General features: G+C 52.6%; 1 protein-coding gene and 1 long non-coding RNA gene across 3 annotated transcripts in view; one reads left to right on the forward strand and one right to left on the reverse strand.

Moving 5' to 3' along the window:
• Positions 1-25451, forward strand: part of SULT2B1 (sulfotransferase family 2B member 1) — a 36454-nt gene that overhangs the window by 7828 nt on the left and 3175 nt on the right. Inside the window, exons 2-6 of the mRNA XM_064581116.1 lie at positions 11229-11368; positions 18006-18214; positions 19833-19959; positions 20368-20462; positions 23958-24138. Of these exons, the coding sequence (XP_064437186.1) occupies positions 11229-11368; positions 18006-18214; positions 19833-19959; positions 20368-20462; positions 23958-24138 (752 nt within the window). The remainder of the gene's footprint in view (positions 1-11228; positions 11369-18005; positions 18215-19832; positions 19960-20367; positions 20463-23957; positions 24139-25451) is intronic.
• LOC135362835 (uncharacterized) lies at positions 1910-11612 on the reverse strand. Of its 2 annotated transcripts, none has more exons than XR_010408174.1 (4): positions 11294-11612; positions 9860-9981; positions 9623-9772; positions 1910-3420 (listed from the first exon to the last, which is right to left on the reverse strand). It is a non-coding gene; the product is annotated as an uncharacterized LOC135362835 (long non-coding RNA). The 2 variants fall into 2 exon arrangements; XR_010408175.1 differs by having other exon boundaries at positions 9860-10031.

The following is a 25451-nucleotide window of genomic DNA, read 5'->3' on the forward strand; positions in this document are numbered from 1 at the left end:
TCAGTGTGAAAATGTCCAAACATATAAAAAACCTTGGAAGGATTATCCGCGAACATCTCTATACCGACGACCCCTAAAAGTTTATTATATGTGTCTTATCATGTATCTGAGCCTCCTTCTATCTGTCCATCCATTTTTTTTTTAATTTTTTTTTTTAAGATTTTATTTATTTGAGACAGAGAGAATGAGACAGAGAGCATGAGAGGGAGGAGGGTCAGAGAGAGAAGCAGACTCCCTGCCGAGCAGGGAGCCCGATGTGGGACTCGATCCCGGGACTCCAGGATCATGTCCTGAGCCGAAGGCAGTCGCTTAACCACCTGAGCCACCCAGGCGCCCCTGTCCATCCATTTTTATTTGTGGTATGTTTCCGAAGTAAGCTGCAGACATCAGAATATTTCATCGTAAACATTCCCATATTTGCTGACAGGATTTTCTTTTAATAGAGGATGTATACATACAGTGTAGGGCACAAATCTGAAGTGCGCTGGGTTTTGAGAAATATACACGTGACCCCCATCCCTCTCAACAAATAAACACCTCCGTTGGAATGGCTGGATTCCAATATTTGTGGGGCCCTGATGTATTCATCCAGTCCTGTGTTGTTTCAAGTTTTGCTTATAAATGATCTTGCAATAAACATCCTGGTGTATATTTCACTGGACACCCCCTCAAGTCCACCCATCTATTCCATAAATTTCTGGGGGTCACGTTCATTTGCAGATATGATGGAGTAGTGTCCAATGTCAGACACTGGTTCTTGCAGGTGGGACACTTTAGGAGAATCTCTGCTCCCTCCTAGCGCCCCTGCGAGCGGGGGCGACTGATTTTAAAAAGTCACTAGACGGGGCGCCTGGGTGGCTCAGTTGGTTAAGCGACTGCCTTCGGCTCAGGTCATGATCCTGGAGTCCCTGGATCGAGTCCCGCATCGGGCTCTCTGCTCAGCGGGGAGCCTGCTTCTCCCTCTGACCCTCCCCCCTCTCATGTGCTCTCTCTCTCTCATTCTGTCTCAAATAAATAAATAAAATCTTTAAAAAAAAAAAAGTCACTAGACAAAGAGATTAGTTACTAGGTGTTGAAAGGGATTCAAAAGAAGCAAATAGGATGCAGAGATGAGTAAGGAGGCACATACACGGGGGGGTTGTCTCCTGCTTTGGCTGCGGTGGTCTGCATCATTAAAATGTTGCCAAGTGATCTCCCCAAGAGGTTAGTCTAATTGCTCTCCTGCCAAGAGCAGGCAAGTGAAAAGAGCCTGTTTCTCTGTACTCCGGCCAACGCGTGAGTCATTCCACTGGGATGGAGGTGCCCAGAGGAGATGAGGCTGGTAGTCCAGATGGACTCCAAGTGCAATTTCAGGAGGTGAGGGAGAGGTACTCCTGCCACGGAGAACAACCCAGACAAAGGCATGGTGGCTGGCCCAGGCGCTGCACAGTGCGTTCTGGGAATGGGGCGCGCTGAACCCGGCTCAGGCTCAGGCTCAGGGAGTCTTGGCAGTGTTCCCCAGAGAAAGGCAGGTTGACCACAGGCGCCTGCCATGAGTCAGCAGGAGCAGGACAGCCAGCTGGGCTGCTAAGAGACATCCTGCAGCCCGATTGCATTCCTGAAGGGTGGGGCCGCTCCCAGGAAGGGGGGGCAGCGCCAGCCCCACGCAGACCCCAGAATCCCAGCCGCGGATTCTGTCACCTCCTTTGCACACGCGGTCCCCCCAGTTACTCCTTCCCGTTCCATTGATCTAAACCTGCAACCTTCCCCAGGTGCTCCCTATCCCCCATCTGCTCTGTCTTCCCCCGTCACCATCCGACATACCACATTGAAAACATTTGGGGTTCAGGGGAGCCCAGCTGGCTCAGTCGGTGGAGCATGCAATTCTTGATCTCGGGGTTGTGAATTCGAGCCCCACGCGGAGTGTAGGAGTTACTTAAAAATGAAATCTTTAAAAAACACACGCGCACACACACACTAGAACATTTTGGGTTCATTTTTGCCCATTCAAACACCAACTGCAATAGGGTTTTTTGGTCACTTCACTTTGCTTTTGTATGTCCCCCAGAGTAGAGCAGGTGCTCAGTAAATATTTGTGGGCTGAATGAATCAATTTGCCCCATCTCAGGCAATAAGGCCTAAAGCTCCCAGGGGTGGAGAGCTTTCCTTGGACATCAGACAGGAATGTCCCCGGAAAAGAAGTTCCCGTTCCCACTGCCACTGCTCATTCTTGAAATGAGACCAGAGAGGGCTTGCGGGTGACCTCAGGTCACACAGCAAATCCAAGGCACGCCTGTAACATAGGCCAACAGGATGTTTTGTTATAATAATGGCTAATGGACATTAAGCATTTATATGAAGGAGGCTTTTTATTTTATTTTATTTTATTTTTTAAAGATTTCATCTATTTTTTGACAGTGAGAGAGGGAACACAAGCAGAGGGAGTGGGAGAGGGAGAAGCAGGCTTCCCCCTGAGCAGGGAGCCCGACGTGGGGCTCAATCCCAGGACCCCGGGATCATGACCTGAGCTGAAGGCAGACGCCCAACGACTGAGCCACCCAGGCGCCCCTGAAGGAGGCTTTTTAAAGAAAATCATAAAGTTGATTTGTGTGTCTGTGTAAGGTGGAGTGTATAGTTCTATGAATTTTAGGAACATGTACGATTTGTGTAACCATCTCCACCATCAGAACCGTTCCCATCATCCCTTTGAGGTCAGCCCCCCTCCCCACCCCCACTGCCCTGGATCTAGTCTCTGTCCACACAGCTTTGCCGTTTCGAAATGTCATGTTCCCTGTTGTGGCTACAGCAAATGACACACACAGAGAGTGGCCTCAGGCCATACAAATCCATGTCCCCACACTTGCAGAGCTCAGAAGTCCGAAATCGGTGTTAACGGGCTCAGATCTGCATGGCAGCAGGGCCCCGTTCCTCCCAGAAGCGCTCGGGAGAATCGGGTCCTTCCGTGCCTTTCCAGCTTCTAGAAGCTCCTAGAAGCCGCTTGCATTCCGTGGCTCGTGGCTCCTTTGTCCGTCTCCAAAGCCAGCCACCCACTCGCATCTTCCAAACTCTCTGCTCTCTGACCTCTGTGATCACAGCTCCTCTCCTTCTCAGAAGGACCCTCATGATTAAATTTAGGGCCATCCGATAATCTCCCCGTCTCGAAATCCTGACCAGAATCGCAGCTGCAAGATCCCCTTTTCCCTGCAGTGTACCATAGTCACAGCTCCGGGGATCGGGGTGTGGACGTCCATGGGGGCCGCCGTCCTATGGATGGGACTATACAGATGTGCCTTCCTGAGTCTGGCTCCTTTCGCTCTGCGCCGTGCCTTCGAGAGGTATCCATGTGGTTGTGGGTCTCAGCAGTCTGTTTCTTGTCATGGCCAAGTAGTATCCCGTGGTGTGGGTGGACCGCTGGTGACCTGCTCACCTGTTGGAGGACGTCTGGGTTGGTCCCAGTTTTGGGCGATTATGAACAGTGTCGCTATAAACATCGAGTACAGATGTTTGTGTGAACATAAGCATTCGTTGCTCTTGGGTGAACACCCAGGAGCGGGGAGAGACTCTGGTTTAAAATCTGCTTATAGGGGCGCCTGGGTGGCTCAGTCATTAAGTGTCTGCCTTAGGCTCAGGTCATGATCCCGGGGTCCTGGGATCGAGCCCCGCATCCGGCTCCCTGCTCAGCGGGGGGCCTGCTTCTCCCTCTCCCACTCCCCCTGCTTGTGTTCCCTCTCTCGCTGTGTCTCTCAGTCAAATAAATAAATAAAATCTCTTCTAAAAATTTTTAAAAAATAGTATCTGCTTATAATAAGATAGTTCAGGGGCACCTGGGTGGCAGAGTCGGTGGGGCATCCCCCTCTTGGTTTCAGCTTGGGTCATGATCTCCAGGTGGTGAGATCGAGCCCCGCGTAGGGCTCCGAGCTCAGCACGGAGTCTGATTGGGATTCTCTCTCCCTCTCCCTCTGCCTCTCCCCCTGCTCTCTTGCTCTCTCTCAAATAAATAAATAAATCTTAAAAAAAAAGACAGTTCAGTGAGATGTATGAATATGCAGTATATAATGTAATACAATATGATAATAATATTCTCCTAAGAGTTAAATACTCCGGTGAACAAGGGGGGGGGGGTGGAGACAGACTGGGAGAGGTTACGCAAGTTGCCCGAGGGCAAACCTACGTCTCCTGGACCACCTGCCCAGAAAGGAGTACACCTGGGAAGCACCAAATGCAGGGGCCCAGAGGCGCTACCCCATGGCCCTGGCTGGTTAAGGGTCAAACCGTGGGGTCACACTGCTTGGGTTCAAATCCCAGTTCTGCCCTCTGTGGCTGTGTGACATCAGCCCAGTGACCCTGCCTCTCTGTGCCTCCGTCTCACATTTGTCAGGCAGGGATGGTAATACCACCCGCCCCCTAGGGGGGTGGAGGGAATGAAGGAAGCCAGGCACATAACGTAGTGGGGAGTACCGGGCCAGGCAGCTCTCCGCCGCATTAATTTGACTTCAACAAACATTGACCGAAGGACTACTCTGTGTATTGGACACATTGGCAATCACGATGGCCCCCTAGGGCGCCTGGGTGGCTCCAGTTGGTTAAGCGACTGCCTTCAGCTCAGGTCATGATCCTGGAGTCCCTGGTTGGAGTCCCGCATCGCTTCCGGCTCCCTGCTCAGCAGGGAGTCTGCTTCTCCCTCTGACCCTCCTCCCTCTCATACTCTCTGTCTCTCATTCTCTCTCTCAAATAAATAAATAAAATCTTAAAAAAAAAAAAAGATGGCCCCTAAACAAACAAACAAATAAATAAATAAATAAGATAATCCCTGGTCTCACGGAGCTTACCTGCAAGTGGAGAAGGAAGGCAGTAAACAATCAAAGAGCTACATAAACCGTGAGAGCGGCTCAGAAGCTGCCCAGCGTGTTGGGAAGACAAAGCAGGGTGGGGGTTGGGGTATGGCCCAAGTGTAAACAGGATGGCGGGTGAGGCCTCACGGACAAGGTGCAGGGGGTGCTGTGTGTCACAGCAAAGACAGGAGGCGGGGCTGCTAATCACAGGCCCGGATGGAAGACAGAGAGCAGTCAGTGCAAAGGCCCTGAGGCAGGCCTCGGCCTGAAGGGTCGGAGGACCAGCAAGGAGATCAGTAAGCGAGGGGTGGGGGTGAAAATTAAGGCAGAAGGGTCAGGGCGGCTCTTGTGGGGCCTCCTATTCATGGTGAGGACGTTGTTTTTTCTCTGAGCAAGGCGGGTGGGTTTGGAGCCGACGAGAGACAAGAGCCTACTTAGTTTCTAACAGTGGAGAAAACTGTCCCTGGGGTGCAGGGGTGGAAGCAGGGAGATCCGTAAGGAGGCGACTAAAGTCCAGAGGCAGCGTGGCTTTTAATTTTTACCAAGTTCCCTCGGGGGAAGCCTTCCTATCCTCCTCATCCTGAGGCGCAGAGAGGCTAAGCCATGTATTCAAGGTCACGGAGCTAGTTGGTAGCAGAGCCTGAGTTCAAATCCAAGTCTACACAACCTCAGCCCGTCTTCCTTCCCCACTGTGGACTGGGCTGCCTCTGGAGATGGTGATAGAGCCCCCACCACCAGGGGATCTGAACTGGGGACAGATTTGTTTATTGCACACCTATCGTGTGCCAGGCCCTGGGGATAAAACACTGAACGTGACCAACACACTGCGCTCCAGCAGCAGAGGAAGGGGCGGAGGCACGTTGACAGGTACTTACCGAGACCCCCTGGGAAGATTGCTGTGTGACCTTAGGGAAATGTATTAACCTCTCTGGGCCTCCATTTCTTCCGGCACGAAGTAGTGCTCTCCACACCCACTTCATGGGGTTCTGGGAGAAGTCTGATCATGTATGTCCTTGACATAGATTTTCCTTAGGGGTGGCTCCCCTGCCCTTCCTCCCCTGCTGGGGCCAGAGGGAAGTCAGACAGGGTCTTTCAGGTCAGAGGAGGCCAGAGGAATAGGCAGGCCCAGGTTACGGGGGGCCTTGAGTTCTGGGCTGAGGGGCTGTGGCCATGTGCAGGATGGGCAGGTGGGAGGGACTGGAGGCCAAGGGACTGAGGGGGCTGTCTGGAGGGCGAGGGGGCAAGGAGGAGACCAGAGCTGGATGGGAGCAGTGCGGACAGAGAGAGAGAGGGCCAGGGCTGCGGTGGGAGGCCGGAGGGTCGATGTGTTGGGCCATTCTTCGAGCCTCACGTCCTGGGGTCTCCCGAGCAGGGCAGACCGGGCCAGGCACCTTTGAGGAGGCTAATAAGCGGGTGCTCAGCCAACTGCCCATCGTGTCGGCCCGAGCGCGGTCTGCTCTTCCCCCTGTGGCCGGACTCTGACCCAGCTCCATTGTTACCTTCGCCCTCTGCTCCAATCATAGCTTCGTGCCAGGCCCCGGATGTGGTGTGGGGCCAGATTCAATTTACAAGCTGGGAAGTGAAGGCACACAGCACCTGTTTTAGGACACACAGTGAGATTCAGCCAAGCAGGAATGGGGTGGGGGCTCCCCGGCCTCCTCCACGCTCAAGCACAGACAAGGGCGGGCACAGCATTCCTGGTGGGTGGACCGGTCCCGTTCAAAGGCCTGGAGGTGGGAATAGTGCTCAGTGCATGGGGTGGGGGAAGGGGGGACTGCCTGCAGGGCTGAGGTTCAAATCTCAGCTCTGCCTGGACCCTGCCACGTGTGGCCTTGGCCAAATCACTCTCCCTTCCTTCCACTGCCCCATCAGTAGCATCAGTACATGGCGGAAGGCGGCATTCGTCCCTCGATTATTTATTTAATGAGCAATTGGCTGTTCTGGGTTCTGAGGGCACAGGGGTAAGGTCTGGACACTGCTGGCCTGCAAGGGGGCCCGGCTGTGGGCATCTCTAAGGGTTCGGCGGGGGATTCTGAAGTGCTGGGGGCGCTGAGAAGGCTGAGGCAGGGGAAAGGACATCACAAAAGCTCTTTTTTTTTTTTTTTAAAGATTTTATTTATTTATTTGAGAGAGAGGATGAGAGGAGAGAGAGAGCACATGAGAGTGGGGAGGGTCAGAGGGAGAAGCAGACTCCCTGCCGAGCAGGGAGCCCGATGCGGGACTCGATCCCGGGACTCCAGGATCATGACCTGAGCCGAAGGCAGTCGCTTCACCAACTGAGCCACCCAGGCGCCCCTCACAAAAGCTCTTTGACTTTCCCTGACTCGCTTCTTGGTCAATGCCTCCATTCACTCCGCCTCCGTTCACTCCCGCATGTATTGGATCAGACAGATACAGGTGGAGCACCAAGGACGTGGCCCCCTGGGGTGGGGCGTGGACCCTCCCTGTCGAGGCTGTCAGTGCTGGGCGGGGGGGTGGGAGGGGGCCACCCCCGTATTTATTCATTCACGCCATCAGTGAATATTTCAGGGGCTCCTGAAGGGCACAGGATCTTTTCCCTGTTGGCCTCTCCCTTTTCCTTTCCTGTCAACTGGGGAGGACATCTCTCCAAGTGGCTGTCAGATCAAAGACCCAAACAGCGCTGCCCACCAAAGGGAGCTTCGGCTTCCCTGGTGTTTCCCAGGAGCCAGGCGCCTAACCTAGATTATCCCTTTTAGTTTTCTTTTTTAAAGATTTTATTTATTTGACAGAGGAGAGAGCACAAGCAGGGAGAGCGGCAAGCAGAGGGAGAAGCAGGCCATGTGGGGCTCGATCCCAGGACCCCGGGATCATGACCTGAGCCGAAGGCAGACGCTTAGGCGCCCCTAGATTATCCCTTTTAATCCTCAGGTAGGATGAAAACCCTGAGGTAGAGATGACCATTATCCTCATGGGACAGATAAGGAAACTGAGGCTCAGCGAGTCGAGGAGAGCGGCGGAGAGCGCCAAGACCCAGGCACTTAGCCTCCAGTCTGTCTAATGGGAACTGACCGCCTCCAGGCGCCCACTCCCTGAGCTCATCTGCCTGGCAACCAGTGACATCACTAATTCCACGCCCACCCTCCTCCTGGTGGGGAGCTGACGTCATCACCGAACAGTGACGTCACTACCACGGGCTTACCGCGTGCAGAACGAAGCAGCCCCTCCTCTGGGCACACAATGCCAGTCTCGCCTCTGTCGCTGTGTATCGTAACAATAACGGCAGGTGGGCCTGGCCGGCTCAGTCGGTGGAGCATGCGACTCTTTAAGAATTTTTTTTATTTATTTATTTGACTGAGAGACACAGCGAGAGAGGGAACACAAGCAGGGGGAGTGGGAGAGAGAGAAGCAGGTTCCCCACCGAGCAGGGAGCCCGATGCGGGGCTCGATCCCAGGACCCCGGGATCATGACCTGAGCCGAAGGCAGACGCTTAACGACTGAGCCACCCCGGAGCCCTTTTAAAATTGTTTTTAAGAATTTTTTTATTTAGGAGCATGCAACTCTTGATCTCGGGGTCGTGAGTTCAAGTACTTCTTACGTGCTCACGACAAGCTTAGGAGATACCAATTCTTTTTTTTTTTTTTTAAGATTTTATTTATTAATTTGAGAGAGAGAGAATGAGAGAGAGCACATGAGAGGGGTTAGGGTCAGAGGGAGAAGCAGACTCCCTGCCGAGCAGGGGCCCGATGCGGGACTCGATCCAGGGACTCCAGGATCATGACCTGAGCCGAAGGCAGTCGCTTAACCAACTGAGCCACCCAGGTGCCCCAAGGTACTGATTCTTACTACCCCCATTTTATGGATAAAAAACTGAGGAGGCACAGAGAGGTCGGTTGGTTTGCCCGACGCCACACAGCTGGTGGGACACAGAATTCAAACCCCCATATTCTGGCTTCAGAGTTTATGCCCTTCATCAAGACATTGTTACTTCCCTTGTCTCCCTTTTAATATCATTTTTTAAAGATTTTATTTATTTATTTGAGAGAGAGAGAATGAGAGACAGATAGCAAGAGAGGGAAGAGGGTCAGAGGGAGAAGCAGCCCCCCGCCGAGCAGGGAGCCCGATGCGGGACTCGATCCCGGGACTCCAGGATCATGACCTGAGCCGAAGGCAGTCGCTTAACCAACTGAGCCACCCAGGCGCCCTCCCCTGTCTCCCTTTTACCGTTGAAGAAACTGAGGCACAGAGCGACGAAGTACTGGGCCTCAGCTCCAATAGGAAGTGCCAAAGCCATGTCCAGCCCCAGGGCTGCGCTCTTCCCCAGGCCTGCAGCACTGTGGTTACTCGGGGCCTGCAAAGCAACCCCACAACCTGTGAGGTGACCAGCCCTCCCTCCCTATCACCACGGAAACAACCCCCAGTCAGAGATAAAGGGGCCTTGGCCAGTTTCTCCCACAGCCCCTTCCTGGTCCACCTCGGGACACTGCCCCTGGGAGACCCCGGCTGGCTGAGCCTCCCCTGGGCTCCTCAGAGCCCTCCAGCGACCCGAGGTGGAGGGTACACAGTTCTCTAGCTTCTATACCAGCCCCCACATCACAGTCCTCCAAACCCTCAACGATAACTGCCATCCCGCCTTCTAGCACCTTCTAGCACCTTCTAGCACATTTCCTGTATTTGAACTTCTCATAATTGAAATCATGGGGTCCGGACCCTCTTGCGGCCCGTCCTTCACTCAATGTTGTGTTTCTGAGTTTCGTCTGTGTGGTCTCCAACCCTCTTTATATAACAGAATATTAGTAAGAGCCTCTTCGCCATCCCGAAGTGAAATCCACAGACGATATAACCTACTTACACACATACTTTCTTTGCCCCCCGGTTCAGTGGGTTGTCCTCAGTGTACTATAACGAGGCACAAATGGAAAGTAGCCCAGCGTGGCGGCTCAGGATGGGCAGATCCGATTCTGTGGGGCCGGAAGCTTGTACCATGGTGAGGGGGGTTCTCCTGAAGGAAAAGCGCCAACGCGTGTGACTCCGGCCGTAGGGAGAGGGGATGTTTATTTAGGATGAAAAGAGAATTATAGCAACTTGCCTCATTTTGAACGCTGACAAACCCTCCACACATTCCAGAAAAGTGACACAGACCAGCTTCTGGCTTCATACACTTCAGACCTGCATCTCCTCCTCCACCTCATACTTTCTGTGTCAAGTGCCCTAGGACAAGTCATGTGATGTCACTCCTGCGAATTCCTGCCACCAGCCACCTAGTGGGAACACAGCCATGCATGGACGGGCGTGACCGTGGACCCCATAAATGCCCGGGGGGGAAGTTCAGGAAAATGTCTCCCCACCTCCACTTCACCTTAGCCAGGGCCCCCCAGTACCCACCCCTCTCCCATGCGCCAGGGGCAGGAGATCCCCGGGGGAGGCCGTCATGGAAAGATACAGCGGATTGAATGGATTGCTCTTAGAACATCTCACTTTGGAAAATTTTACTTCCGTGTATGGCTTTGTGGACCCATCGTGGGGGTTTTGGAAAGGCAGCTCAAGTGAGGGGCTTGAACCTCGAGACTATTTCAGCTTCGGGGCACCTGGCTGGCTCAGCAGGTAGAGCAGGCAACTCTCGATCTCAGGGTTGTAAGTTCGAGCCCCACATTGGGTGTAGATTACTTAAACACACACAAAAAAAATTTTTTTTAAAGATTTTATTTATTTGACAGAGAGAGAGAGTGTGTGTGTGCATGAGCACGGGCAGAAGGAGAGGAAGAAGCAGGCTCCTCACCAAGCAGGGAGCCCGATGCGGGGCTCGATCCCAGGGTCCCGGGCTCATGACCTGAGCCGAAGGCAGACGCTTAACCGACTGAGCCACCCAGGCGTCCCTTAAAAATAAAATCTTAAAAAAAAAAAAAGCCAACAAAACTGTTTCAGCTTCATGGTGACCCTGGGCTGGGTTTCACAGGCGGGCTCTGCCATTCTGTGGCCTTGCAGGAAGGAGTGGGCAGGGCACATAGCTTCTGTGGCCTCGGTTTCCTTGTTGGTAAAATGGGGTGGTGGCTTAGCCTCTTCCTCAAGGGTTGGGGCAAAGAGTCAATGTGAGGAAAGCGCTCAGCCCCACTTTACAGATGGGAAGTGCTCCATCTGTGTGGCTTTGGGAAAGTCACTCAACCTCTCTGTGCTTCGCTTTCTTCATTCATAAAAGGGGGCTAATAATCGTCGTGACTTCATAGGATTGTTGTGGGGTTTGGGTAAACCATTCCCACCTTGCAGATGAAGAAATGGGCCTCAGGGAAAGTTTGTTGCCAGGGTTCCACCAGCGAGTGGGGCGCCCCTCACCTACCTCTTGCTCACCCTCCCTCCTGCCCTGAGATTCCTCTGCCCCCTCCCCAACCCTCCAGGAGTGACTCCTGTCCTCACACACACCCCCCACTGGTCCTCATGGTGTCTCCCTCACACTCCTACAGCCAGAAGTTGTCAGGCGAATACTTCAGGTACAAGGGCATCCCTTTCCCCGTCGGCATCTACTCACCCGAGAGCATCCGCATAGTAGAGAACGCTGATGTGCAGGACGACGACATCTTCATCATCACCTACCCCAAGTCAGGTACCTGCTGGGCGGGGCGGCTGGGGTGGTGGCCACAGAGCCTGAGAAGGGCTCGCGGAGGGGAAGGGGAATCGGAAAGAGCCGGGGTGGGTGGCAGGGTAGGGGGGGTGGGGCTGCAGAAAGAGCCCGGGGGTGGGGGGTAGGGGGTGGGGCGTGAGCTTGGCTTTTGCACTGGCCGGTCCCTCCGCCAGGTGTCGCTCCTTCCTCCTCCCCCCGCAAGGTGGGCTCTCCTGTCCCCAGGGAAGCCTTCCCTGACCTCCCCACCCTGTCCCTCTCCATCCCCTTAACTGGCCTCTACTTGCCTTCAGAGCACCTGTCACCACCAGCCGCTATATTGTGTTTTCGTTTGTTGGTTTATTCTCTGGTTTCCCCACTGGAACATGAGCTCTTTGAGGACAGCTGGTTTAGTGTGTCTGGATCACCGCTGTGTTCTTTGAGTCTAAAACAGTGCCCGGCACATAATAAGTATTCAGTAAATATTGGTGAAAGGAAGGAGGCGGGGAGGGAGGGGCAAAGAGATGCTCTTAATTTCCTCCATTCTGTCACTGAAAAGCTGCTTATTGGTCATCTGCCGTGTGTGGAGACACAGCTGTGAATAAGGAAGACAGTTGTCAATTTGTTGGGAGACACGGGCTTTATTTCAATATGCAATCACTTATGTTACTATATAATTAGGGTTGGGGTGGGTGCCCCTGAGGAAAGGTGCAGAGAGCATTGAATGTAGGTAACAAAAGAGATGGTCTGGGGGATGAGGGCAGGCTTCGTGGGGGAGAAGATGTTCATGTCCAGACCTGGAAGCTGCAGAGGGGTTTGAGTGCGAAAGTGTGTCCTAGACAGAGGAACAGCACATGCAAAGACCCTAGGGTCGGGGGAGGCTTAATGAGATTGAGGGAACAAGAGAAGGTCAGTGAGGCTAGGGATGAGACTGGGGCACATGAGCTGATGAAGCATCCCTATGGAGCCAAGGTGAGGCTCTGCGGTGACTTTACTCCAAGGCCCTCAGGGAGCTTTTAGCGACAGAAGGGACAGACTTCAGTTTTTCTGTCTCTAACATGATGGGGATTGACTACTTTATTTCTTTTTCAAAACATTTTTGAAACATTTCAAAATATGATATTCACCTTCTTCAGCATAGAGTTCTGTGAGGGGTATTTCTTGAGATATAATTCACCCACCATACGATTTACCCATTTTAAAGTGTACGATTCGGGGTGCCTGGGTGGCTCAGTCGTTAAGCGTCTGCCTTCGGCTCAGGTCATGATCCCAGGGTCCTGGGATCGAGCCCCGCATCGGGCTCCCTGCTCCGCGGGAAGCCTGCTTCTCCCTCTCCCACTCCCCCTGCTTGTGTTTCCTCTCTCGCTGTGTCTCTCTCTGTCAAATAAATAAATAAAATCTTTAAAAATAAATAAATAAATAAATAAAGTGTACAATTCTCTGGTAGTAGTGTATTCACAGACTTGTACAACCATCACCACAATCCATCCTGGAACATTTTCACCCTCCCAACAAGAAACCCCATACCCATTAGCCATCCCTCCCCAAACCCCACATCCCCAACCCTAAGCCTTGGCCATCATTGATCTGCTCTCTGGCTCTATGGATATGCCCGTTCTGGACATTTCATATAAATGGAACCCTACAGTGCATGATCTTTTGTGTGTCTGGCTTCTTTCACTTAGTACAACGTTTTTGGGGTTCACCCATGTGGTAGCACGCTTCAGTGCTCCTTCATTCCCGTTTATGGTGGAATACCATTCCATAGCATGCATTCTATTTTCTGTTTACTCATTCATCAGTTGATAAATGCTTGGATTGTCTGCACTCTTTGTCATGAGTAATGCTTCTAGGAACATGGGCATCCTGTATGTGGACATATGTTTTCATTTCCCTCAGAGTTCTGAGTTTTGAGAGACACACACAGTCCTATAACCACCATCACAGCCAAGATACAGAACAGCCCCATCGCCCCCAAACCTTCACACACTTTCCTGGCCATCTCCTCCCTCACCCCAGCCCCTGACAACCATTGTTGTTTGCGGCCCCTAGAGTTTTGCCTTTTCCAAAATGTCACATAGATGGACCCATACCATGTGCAGCTTTTGAGACTGACTTCTTATTTTTTTTTAAGATTTTATTTATTTATTTGACAGAGAGAGAGAGGCGGGGAGAGGGAGAAGCAGGCTTCCTACGCGAGCAGGGAACCCATTGCGGGGCTCGATCCCAGGATGCTGGGATCATGACCTGAGCCAAAGGCAGACGCTTAATGGACTGAGCCACCCAGGCACCCCTGAGACTGACTTCTTTCATTCAGTGTAATATACTTTGGATTCACCCAAGCTGTTGTGGTTTTTTGTTGTTGTTGTTGTTGTTGTTGTTGTTTTGTTTTGTTTTTTACTGCTGGGGAGTATTCTTTTCTATGGATGGACCATGGTTTATCCATTCATCTATTGAAGGACGTTTGGATTGTGTCCAGATTGGGATGGCTATGAATGCAACTGTTATGCGGCTTTGCATTCAAGTCCATGCATGGAAATATGTTTTCATTTTTCTTGGGTAAATACTCAGAAGTGAGATTGCAGAGTCTACGGGAAGTAGGTTTGCTTAACTTTATGAGAAATTGCCAAGCTCTTTTTCCAAAATGGCTTTACCATTTTGCATTCTCACCAGCAACATCGGTGAGCTTGCCAACCGAGTGTTCCTTGCCAACACTTGGGATTGTCAGGGTTTTTTGTTTGTTTGATTGGTTTTTAAGCCGTTCTAACAGGTATGTATTGCTATCTCACTGTGGTTTTAATTTGCATTTCCCTGGTGGCTAATGATGTGGAGCATCTTTCCATTGGCTCATTGGCCAATCACATATCTTCTTTGATAAAGTGTCTGTTCAAGTCTTTCCCCCATTTTGTAATCAAAACCATTTGTTTTCTCATTATTGAGTTTCGAGAGAGTTCTTTTTTTTTTTTTTTTAATTAGGCTCCACGCCCAGCGTGGGGCTTGAACTCATGACTCTGAGATCAAGAGTCATGCTTGGGCGCCTGGGTGGCTCAGTTGGTTAAGCGACTGCCTTCGGCTCAGGTCATGATCCTGGAGTCCCGGGATCGAGTCCCACATCGGGCTCCCTGCTCGGCGGGGAGCCTGCTTCTCCCTCTGACCCTCCCCCATCTCGTGCTCTCTCTCTCTGTCTCATTCTCTCTCTCAAGTAAATAAATAAAATCTTTAAAAAAAAAGTCAGATGCTCTTCCAACTGAGTCAGCCAAGCACCCCGAGATTCTTTATATAATCTGAGTACAAACCCTTTATCAGATTTGCCTTTTGCAAATACTTTCTCTCCATCTGTGACTTACCTCTCCAGTGTCTTCTCAAAGCAGAAATCTAATTTTGATGGAATTCAACTTGTTAATGTGTTCTTTAATGGGTCAGATTTTGATATCATAGCTAAGAAATCTTTGCTTAACCCCAGGTCGTAAAAACAGCCTTTGTGTTTCCCTGTAGAAGTTTTATGATCTTAGATTTTAAACTTAAATCTATCATCGATTTTAAGATAATTCTAGTATATGGGATGAGGTATAGTGTGAGGTTCTTTGCCCATGGACATCCAATTAGTTCAGCTTCTTTCTTTAATTTGAAATGTATTGATTTTTTTCTTAAGAAGTAATGAATTCATAGTTCAGAAGCTCAAGAGGTACAAAGGGTTTGCACCGAAAGATCTCTCTCTCCTACTGCAGTCACCAAGAGTCCCTGTGTATCCTTCCAGAATTTGCACGTCCAAGCAGAAATGTGCATAAATATATTTTCACTTTTTCCCACCACAGTTCACACACTACCCACACCATTCTGTATCGTGGTTTTGTGTATATTTATGCTTTCTTTTCCCTTGCATTTGTTTAGGGGAGAGAGGGAGAGAATCTTAATCCCCCAACGTGGGGCTCGATCTCATGTCCTCAAGATCATGATCTAAGCCAAAATCAAGAGTCAGACGTTTAACTGACTGAGCCACCCAGGCGCCCCTTTTTCTTTGTATCTTGACATCATCCCATCTTAGGACTGTAGACAAAGAACTTCTTTGTTTGTTTATTTGTTTGTTTACGGTTCCATAGTATTCCATAACATTGGATGTACAGGAATTCTTGTTTAAACAGTTCCTGACTGATAAGTATTTACTAGTTTTCAACCTTTGCCTTTAAACACAATGTAAACTTTATACACAATGTACACTTTGAACACGATTTAAACTTTATATACAATGTTGCCTCCAGGGCATATAGCACTTGCACACTTAATGCCTTGATCTGGTGGCTCAGTTGGTTGGGCGACTGCCTTCGGCTCAGGTCATGATCCTGGAGTCCCTGGATCGAGTCCCGCATCGGGCCCCTGCTCGGCAGGGACTCTGCTTCTCCCTCAGACCCTCCCCCCTCTCATGTGCTCTCTCATTCTCTCTCTCTCAAATAAATAAATAAAATCTTTAAAAAAAAATGCCTTGATCTGCAGAAAAAACTCCTAGATATGGAATTGCGTGGCCAAAGGGTCTGTGAATATGCGATTTTGATGGCCATTGCCAAATTTCCCTTCATCAGAGTTGTAGAAACCTCTTCCCTGAGCAGCAGGTTTCGTTCAAAGCAGGTTTGAGCCGGATGGTGATGGTTGCACAACAACCTGAATGCATTTCATGCCACTGAGCTGGACCCTTTAAAAATGGTTACATCGGTAAGTTTTACGTTAGGCGTATTTTAGAAAAGAATTTGTGAGCTAGTCACGGAGGATCAAACCACTAAGGGGGTAAGGAGAACCCCAGGGGATACAGGAAGAGCTCATACAGGGATCAGCCGGCCACTCCCCCTGGGCGGAAAGCAGAGCGCCCAGGGAAATCTGCTGGGGCCGCGGGGGGCAGAAAGTGTCGCTGTCGCTGGGTGTCCAGGGCACTGCCGGCCGCGGGCCATCACCGGAGCCAGCGGGCGAGAGGAGCGGGCGAGAGCCGGGAAGGGAAGCCCATCCTCCCGAGGGCTCCTCTGGCGCCCTCTACTGGCGGAGGTTATCATTGCGCCAGGCGCCGGAGGAGAACTGTTCACAGGGTCCGGCTGCCAACGCCCAGAACAGGGCACCGGAGAGTGGATTCGGAGGCAGAGGCAGTGCAAGAACCGGGGCAGGGGGGCGCCTGGGCGGCTCGGTCGTTAGGCGTCTGCCTTCGGCTCAGGTCATGATCCCAGGGTCCTGGGATCGAGCCCCGCATCGGGCTCCCTGCTCCACGGGAAGCCTGCTTCTCCCTCTCCCACTCCCCCTGCTTATGTTCCCTCTCTGGCTGTCTTTCTCTCTGTCAAATAAATAAAATCTTAAAAAAAAAAACAAAAACAAAAACAAAAACAAAAAACGGGGCAGGGTTATTGTTAGAATCCAGGGCAATATAGGGGCGCCCGACTGGTTCAGTTGGTGGAGAATGAGACTCTTGATCTGGGCGTCGTGGGTTCGAGCCCCACTTTGGTCGCAGAGATGACTTAAAAATAGGGGCGCCTGGGTGGCTCAGTCGGTGAAGGTGAAACGTCTGTCTTCGGCCGAGGTCATGATCCCGGGGTCCTAAAATCGAGCCCCACAAGGAGCCCCGCATGGGGCTCCCTGCTCGTGGAGGAGCCTGTTTCTCCCTCTGCCTGTGTCTGCAGCTCCCCCTGCTTGTGCTCTCTCTTTCTGTCAAATAAATAAATAAAATCTTTAAAAAAAACCAGACAAACAAAACAACAAAACAGAGAATCCAGGGCAATATAATACTAATAATAGGTCACTGTTAACATTATTATTATTATTATTATTATTATTATTATTATTATTATTATTTCTCATCTGACTTGCCTACAGTCTCCTGGAATCCGGACCTGAGAACCGGGTCATTGATAAGGTCCCTTCCTGCTACATGACATTTGTGACTCCCCCCAGAAATCAAGGGGTGACTCCCGAGAAAAGGCAGTGAAAGGAGCTGAGGTTTTTAAGCCCAGACGTCTGGATTTAATTCCAGCTTCTTGTATGTACTAGCGGAATGCTTCTGCCTCACACATAAGCCTCAGAATCCCAGCCACGGAGCCTACTAGAAGCTTATTTGTCATTCCTTTAAACTCCGGTCGGTGCAGGATGCGTGGAGGGACGTGGGGGGAAATCCATGCAGTCTCAGGCATTCTGGCTCTTTCCATCATATGGCTCTGCCATCCCCGGGAGCCCCAGTTTCCAGGGGCGTCCCCGCATCCAGCCAGCGGAGAGGGAAGGGGGAGGGACACGTAGGAGGTGTTTATGGGCCAGGCCTGGAAATGGCTGCATATCACTGCACTTGGCCAGAATTCGGTCACATGGCCCCACATGTAGCTGCAGGGGAGGCTAGGGAAATGTGGTCCCGTCATATTCCTGGTAGGGAGATGAAATGGGGTTGGGAGGGCAGCAAGCCAGTCTCTGCCACGCGGGCCACTTCCTAGCTTCGCCACCTTGGCCGCCGACTTTGTTTCTTTGAGCCTTGAGTCCCTGCTCTGAAAATCCTGATAAGCAGGCCTAGCTTCTCCGCTGGCTGGCCGGCTGTGAGGAGTCTGAGAAATCTGACTCTGGTTCTCTCTGGCCTCCCCTCCACCCCGCCGCATCTTCGATTAATTTGCCCAATATCTCCTGACAGGCACCAACTGGATGATTGAGATCCTCAGCTTAATCCTAAAGGACGGGGACCCATCCTGGATCCGCTCGGTGCCCATCTGGAAGCGGGCACCCTGGTGTGAGACCATCATGGGTGCCTTCAGCCTCTCGGACCAGCCCAGCCCCCGCCTCATGAGTTCCCACCTCCCCATCCAGCTCTTCACCAAAGCCTTCTTCAACTCCAAGGCCAAGGTGCAGGAGGCGGGAGGGGTGTTGGGGTGGGGGAGAGCTGACTCTCCCTGACTGATGGGTTCAGCACATTTATTGAACACCTACTATGTGCCTGGCCCTGATCTAGAACAGTAGCTAGTAAGCACATAGCAATGTAAGCCCACATTCTAAGGGGTAACAGGCAGAGAATAGATAAGGAAGCTCTTTAATATGCCAAGGTGGTAAATTCACATCAGAAAGGAGCAGAGTGTGGGGGTGTCTGGGGGAAGAACATTCCAGGCACAGGGAAGGGCAGGTGCAAAGGCCCTGGGGTGAGTGTGGCATGCCTGAGGCTGGCAAGGAAGCCTGTGTGGCCAGAGCCAACTGAATGAGGGGGAGAGGAGTAGAGATGAGGTCAGGGAGGTAACAGGCTCCCAACTGTGCAGGGCTGCGTGGGCTAGGGTGGGAACTTCACTTGTCCCCTGAGGGACATGAGCCAGGGCAGGGCTCTGAGCAGAGAAATAGGAGCCGACTTAGGTTTCCACAGGCGCCCTCTGGACGCAAGGTGGGGGACAGACCGTGGGGGTAAGGGCAGGTAGTCCAGGTGGGAGGCGACATTGGACGAGACCAGGGTGGTGGCAGTGGAGGTGAAGGAAGCAGGCTACGTTTGGGGTGTATTTTGAAGGTGGAACCAGTAGTCAGATTAACTGACAGATTGGGTGTGGGTGTCAGACAGATGAATCAAGGGTGACTCCACGGTGTTTGGCTTAAGCTGCTGGGAGGATGAGGCTGCTGTCACCTGGGATGGGGGGCGGCGAGATGGGGAGGTTCAGGGGAAAGTGGGAGCTCTGTCATGGCCCATAGGTGTCCGGGTGGGGGTTGCCAGTGGGCAGGGAGATAACTGAATTGGGATTTGATAGGACAGATCTGGGATGGACATGCGTATCTGTAATTGGCTGGTCGATAGAGATGGATGGAGTCGTTAAAGCCAGGAGACTGGTGGGATCACGAAGGAAGTGAGTGGCTGACCATAGTCTTGGGGAAGGAGACAGTTGCCAGGGAAGGACATATCCAATGGGGCTGGAGTGGGCTTGGTTGTGGAATATGAAGCAGGTAAACAGAGTGGAGCCAGGTGATCGGGGCCTTGAATGCCAGGCCCAGGGGCTGGGACTCTTCCCTGGGGTGCTGGAGAGTGGAAGAAGGCAGGGTCAGCTCTGGGTATAGAAGGACCTTCTGGGGCCATGTGGAGGCTAGGAGGCTGGGGAAGAGGCTCTGGTGAAGGACCAGGCAGGAACAGATGAGTTAAGGCCTTGGCTATGGGAATAGGAAGGAGGGTCAACATCTCTCACCCTGATCTCCTCCATCCTGAGTCCCATGCCTTCTTCCTTCAGTCTTTATTCCCTGAAGCCAAACTGTCACTCTGCCTAGTCCAGGAACAGTCCCACTCTCCTCCTGGAATGTGGTTGCAGGGAGCTCTCCCCATCCGCTGGGATGAGGTGAACTGATCTAAGCTTAGCGGGGCAGTCCCCTGAGAAGTCAACTCTGAGTCCTTCCTGCTGTAGGATCAGAAGAGAGAAGGCTTGGGGACATGCAGTCTTCGGGGCTGGGGTCCTGCCTGTGTCTGACAGCTTCTGGCCTCCTCACCAACATCCACACACAGGTGATCTACATGGGCCGGAACCCCCGGGACGTGGTGGTCTCGCTCTATCATTACTCCAAGATTGCTGGGCAGTTGAAGGACCCCGGCACGCCTGACCAGTTCCTGCAGAACTTTCTCAAAGGCGAAGGTGAGGACTGGGGCAAAGTGAGATGGGGGGAGCCCCTTGGGGACCCAGCCAAGAAGGGGGCAGGGGAGGGGTACGAAGGAGAGAGAGGCAGAGATACAGGGCGTTACTCACAGTGAAGGAGACAGGGGAATAGAGAGAAGGAAACAGACAGACAGACACATAGATACAGAGAGACAGAGAAGAGAGAAACAAAAAGAGAGAGACAGAGATGCAGAAAAGGGACAGAAACAGAGAGATGGGGAGACAGGGGTTTTCAGAGTGCCAGGTGTGGGGGGTTTGGGGGAGGCGTCCAGCTCTGAGGGGCCAGGCCCGGGGCCACATGGGGCCAGTGAGGCCCCCCTGAGCCCCGAGCCCCAGCGGAGGTGGTTTTGCTGCCCGGACCTCATCCGCCTGCCCCTCTGCCCGCAGTGCAGTTTGGCTCCTGGTTCGACCACATTAAGGGCTGGATTCGGATGCAGGGCAAAGAGAATTTCCTGTTTATCACCTATGAGGAGCTGCAGCAGGTGATTCCCCCCCCCGCCCCACCCCCACCCCCACCCCACTCCGGCCCAGCGTCCTCCACTCCTCCCCTCCTCATACCCGCTTCCCTTCCCGCGAGGCCTGCTCTGCTGCCTAATGCACCAGGTACTGGGGGCACAGTGGTGAACGGAGCAGGGTCCTGAGCCCCTGAGCAGCAGAAGGGGCATGGACAAAGAAATGAAATAGATGGCAGCTGGAGAGCAGAGCGAAGGAGAAAAGGCAAGCCGAATAGAAGCTGAGGATAAGGAATGTGTGGGGGCGCAGTTTTAAATAGGGTGGTCAGGGAGGCCTCTGGGGGGAAGATGACACTTAAGCAAAGATCTGAAGGAGAAGGAGGAGCCCTGGAGATATCTGGGGGGAAAGTGTCCCGGAAAGCCCGTGCAAAGGCCCTGAGATGAGAGCATGCTTGATGTGTTCCTAGGGGAGCAAAGAAGCCCATGTGGCCAGAGCCGACTGAGGCGGGGTGGGGGTGGGAAATGTGGGCAGAGAGGGGATAGGAGGCACGGGGAGGACCTTGGCTTGTCTCTGAGTAGGTGGAAGCCCCCGGTGGGCCCTGAGCAGGAGAGGAGATAGGATAGATGAGGTCATGCGGAACTGCAGCACGTGGGAAGTGAGCTTCAGTGATGGCTGTGACCTGAAGGGCAGAGGGGAGCGGCGGAAGGAAACAGCCTTTGGAGGTAGATGGGGATCCTGTCTGGACCCCATCAAAAGTCCCTGGAGCAGGCACCCGGGAGAGGAAAATGCCTTCTGGCTGGGGCAATCAGGGAGAGCTCCCTGGAAGAAGGTGCCATGCAGAATGCCCACTGCTTTGCTGGGCTGTAAGGAGGATGCTGGGCTTCTAGAGGGACAACCCACAGTGAACATAACCAGCCATTCTAGATCCTTTTTTTCTGTTTTAGCAAACACTTTTTTTTTTTAAGATTTTATTTCTTTATTTGAGAGAGAGAGCATGGGGGGGCGGGGGGCAGACGGAGAAGCAGACCATCCACTGAGCAGGGAGCCCAATGCGGGGCTCGATCCCAGGACCCTGAGCCGAAGACAGACGCTTAACTGACTGGGCCACCCAGGTGCCCCATTCTAGATTCTTAACAAAGATGTTCCCAGAGGTTGGGTACCTGAGAAGCTCCCATTATATGCCCCTTCACTAAGCTCCCCAGACATGTTCCCTTCTTGTGTGTTTCATGTATGTGTTGTATTCTTTCTGTCAGTACTTTATGGAGTGGGAAACACCTGAATTTTTATGTCCAATAAAACAGTTAAAATCCCCTAAAATGTTGGGGTGCCTGGGTGGCTCAGTTAGTTGGGCATCCGACTCTTAATCTCAGCTCGGGTCTTGATCTCAGGGTCGTGAGTTCGAGCCCAGCATGGAGCCTACTTTAAAAAATCCCCTAAAGTCTCTCAGAGCCTCAGACATCTCATCCTTAAAATGGGTGGGAAAGGGTGTGCCTGGGTGGCTCAGTTGGTAAAGCAGTTAAGCGTCCACCTTCGGCTCAGGTCATGATCCCAGGGTCTTGGGATCGAGCCCCGCATCAGGCTCCCTGCTCAGAGAGGAGTCAACTTCTCCCTCTTCCTCCACCCCTACCCCCTGCTCATTCTCTCTCTCTCTGTCAAATAAATAAATATATATATATATATTTTTAAAGATTTTATTTATTTATTTGACAGAGAGAGAGAGAGAGCGAGAGCAGGAACACAAGCAGGGGGAGTGGGAGAGGGAGAAGCAGGCTTCTTGCCGAGCAGGGAGCCCGATGTCAGATGGTAATAATATGCCAGCGTGTTAATAGAGTGTGTAAAGTAAAAGTGATTAGGTTCTGAGCAAGGGCCTATCTGATTAGTAGTAACAATAGGAGCCTATGTCCCCTGAGGGTGAGAGAGGCCATGCACCAAATACCACATATGGTTCATCACATTTAATCCTCACCAGGTACGGGCAGGTGAGTTACCTATTAGAGCGAACCACATAAAATTGCCAGTATTGAGCCACATTTTATAGGGTTCACCCCGATATTGTTATTAGCCCCGTTTTAGAGAGGAGGAGCCTGGGGGTTTGGAACCTAGAGAGAGTTGACAACCTACCTGAGTTTTTTGTTTGTTTGTTTGTTTTCCCACCCTGGTATATCTCTTGGTGTTGGAAGATCCAGAGAAGATTTCGGCATTACCATCCCCCCACCCCCACTTTTTTTTTTTTCCATCTAGTTTTGTTCTCCAAACCAAAAACTGGGCCATGCAGCCTGACAGAGCTTCTGGGCTGCCCCTGGGTGTGAGGAACTGCCAACATGTTAGAATTTCTGGGACACGCCAGTGGTTCAAGACGATAAAGGGATGGAGGGTTATGAAACCAGGAATGACGTGGAAAATCGGAGCCGTGGGGTTGGTAGAGCTGAGCAGAAGGCGTATTGCATTTCAGGGAAGGCAGCGAGATAGGAGGGGGCAGGGAGGGGTGGGGCTTCGGGCACTTAAATCTGAGCTCCTCCCTAGCTGTGTGACCCTGGACAAGTGTCTTCCCCTCTCTGAGCCTCCTTTTACCGATTGGGGTAAGGACACCTCTCTGCAGGGCTATTGGCACGCTTGCTACAAATATACATGAGGGGCTTGGACCAGAGCTTGGTACACAGGGGGTGTTCAGTCCCCAGTGACTTGAACTGTCGTTGTCAGGAGGGGGTGGATATTTGAGCTGCATCTGGATGGGGAGGTTTGCCAGGTGGAGGGTGGTGGCACGGGGCATTCTTGGCAGCCCCATGCTGAGGCTGCAGGGAGGAAATTGCAGGGAATGGTAAATTCTGGAAAGATAGGATGGGGGAGGCCAGACCACTTCTCTCCTTGAAAGCCAGGCCTGGAGGGTGGCCAGGACTCCTGTCCCTGGGCACCAGGGAGCCATAGGAGGGCTGGGAGCAGCTCTGGGTGTGGGGGCCTGGGGGCAGGGAGGCCAGGGAGGAGGCTGGGGTAAGGAGTCCATAGGGAGAGGACAAGGCCTGACCAGTGCTAGGGCTGAAAGCCCAGAGGAGATGAGCAGAGACAGACTGACAGGGGTGTGGGAGCAGGGGAGACAGAGGGGTGAGGCCAGGCTGGGAGTCTGGCCTGGGACTGGCTCAAGGAGGTCGCCGTTCCGGGATGGGGACCGGGGGGTGGGTGCAGATTTGGGGCACAGACAGGCTGACTCCCCCTTCTAACCCGAGTGAGGGTGATTCTGTATAAGGTGCCTGAGTAACCTCTGCTCCCTGCTGTGACCTCTGCCCCGCCTCCACCCCTTCCCTCCTGCCCGCAGAACCCTCCCAAACCCCAAACTGTGAAAACTCGGAAGCCATAGCCCAATCCCTCAGCTCGGAGGTGGGAAAACTGAGGCAAAGAAGCAGAGTCACCCAGACAGGTCTGGTTGGGACTCCAGACATCCAGATTCAGGGTCTGGTTGGTGCTCCTTCCTTGCCTGGGGTCCCACCTCCCTCCGCCTGGCCCCCCTGACCCCTCTCCCCTGCCTGCAGGATCTCCACGGCTCCGTGCAGCGCGTCTGCCAATTCCTGGGTCGGCCGCTGGGTGAGGAGGCGCTGGGCTCCGTGGTGGCGCACTCAGCTTTCGGCGCTATGAAGGCCAACGCCATGTCCAACTTCACGCTGCTGCCTCCCAGCCTGCTGGACCAGCGCCACGGTGCCTTCCTCCGGAAAGGTGCGGGGGCTCTGGGGTGCCACAGCCTGGCTGTGTGACCTGAGCGGGTCATGTAACCTCTCTGGGCCTCAGTTTTCCCGGCTGAAATATGGGGTTGCTCCAGGCAGAACTGCCTTCCCAGCGTCACTGTGGACCCGGGACCGACCCCCCACACAGGGCTGAGCCTGGGGCCTGGCACACTCTGTGAGGCTCTATGGTGTCTTCGTGAATCTTTCTTTCTTTCTTTTTAAGATTTTATTTATTTATTCGTAAGAGACAGACAGAGAGAGAGAAAGAGAGGCAGAGGGAGAAGCAGGCTCCGCGCTGAGCAGGGAGCCCGATGTGGGACTCGATCCCAGGACCCTGGGATCATGACCCGAGCCAAAGGCAGACGCTTAACCTACGGAGCCACCCAGGCGCCCTTCGCGAATCTTTCTTAGCATGAAGTGTTCACCCCAGAAATATTCAAGTGTTGGATTACGGGGTGAGGGTGGGAGTGCGCTGCTTCCTATTCCTGCTAAAATACCACAAATTTAGCGGCTTCACACAAGCCACGTTTATTCTCTCACGGTTCTGGGGTCAGAAGTCCAAAATCAGTGTCACTGGGTTAAAACCGAAGTGTCCAAGGGATTGTTCCTTCTGAGGCTCTAGGGGGAGAACCCATTCTTTGCCTTTTCAGTCTCTAGCCCCATGTGCGTTGCTTGGCTTGTGGCCCCCATTCATCTTGAAAACAGCAGCAGAGCATCTTCTGATCTCTGACTCTGACCCTCCCACCTCCTCTTATCAAGACCCTCGTGGCTAAATGGGGGCCACCAGGATAATCCAGGATCCTCTCCCCGTCTCCAGGTCTTTAACAATGACACCTGCAAACTCCCTTTTGCCATGTAAGGTCACCTAGGCATAGGTTCCAAAGACTAGGACAGGTTGACATCTGGAGGGAGGGGGTGATTATTCAGCCTCCCACAGGGAGCTGTCCCAGATCTCACGAGGGGCGTCATGTAATATGTGGGGTATACACTTGCTAAGATTTAAAATGCCGCGATCCAAATGACATTGGCCCCAGGATTCCAGGTTAATGCCCCATGACAGTGAGAAACGTGAGGCTCGGCGGGATCCCCGCACCTGCCTGGGCACATGGAAGGGGCAGAGTTCACACCCCTTGCCTGCTCGGTTGCTGCGAGGGTTAAAGAGTGAACCCCACGACTCCAGGGTAGCCCTTCGGCCGGTCCCCTGGCACCGAGTGTGGGAAAGCATTCATTCACACTGTCAGAGCCATAATGGAGGTAGCGTGTTGCAGGAGCCCTGGGGTGAGGAAGCCCTGTTCCAGCCAGGGA

This window comes from Mirounga angustirostris, unplaced genomic scaffold (assembly GCF_029215605.1).
Source record: "Mirounga angustirostris isolate CCGP_5_RB_7025 unplaced genomic scaffold, mMirAng1.0.hap1 SCAF_16, whole genome shotgun sequence".
Classification (NCBI taxonomy): Eukaryota; Metazoa; Chordata; class Mammalia; order Carnivora; family Phocidae; genus Mirounga; species Mirounga angustirostris.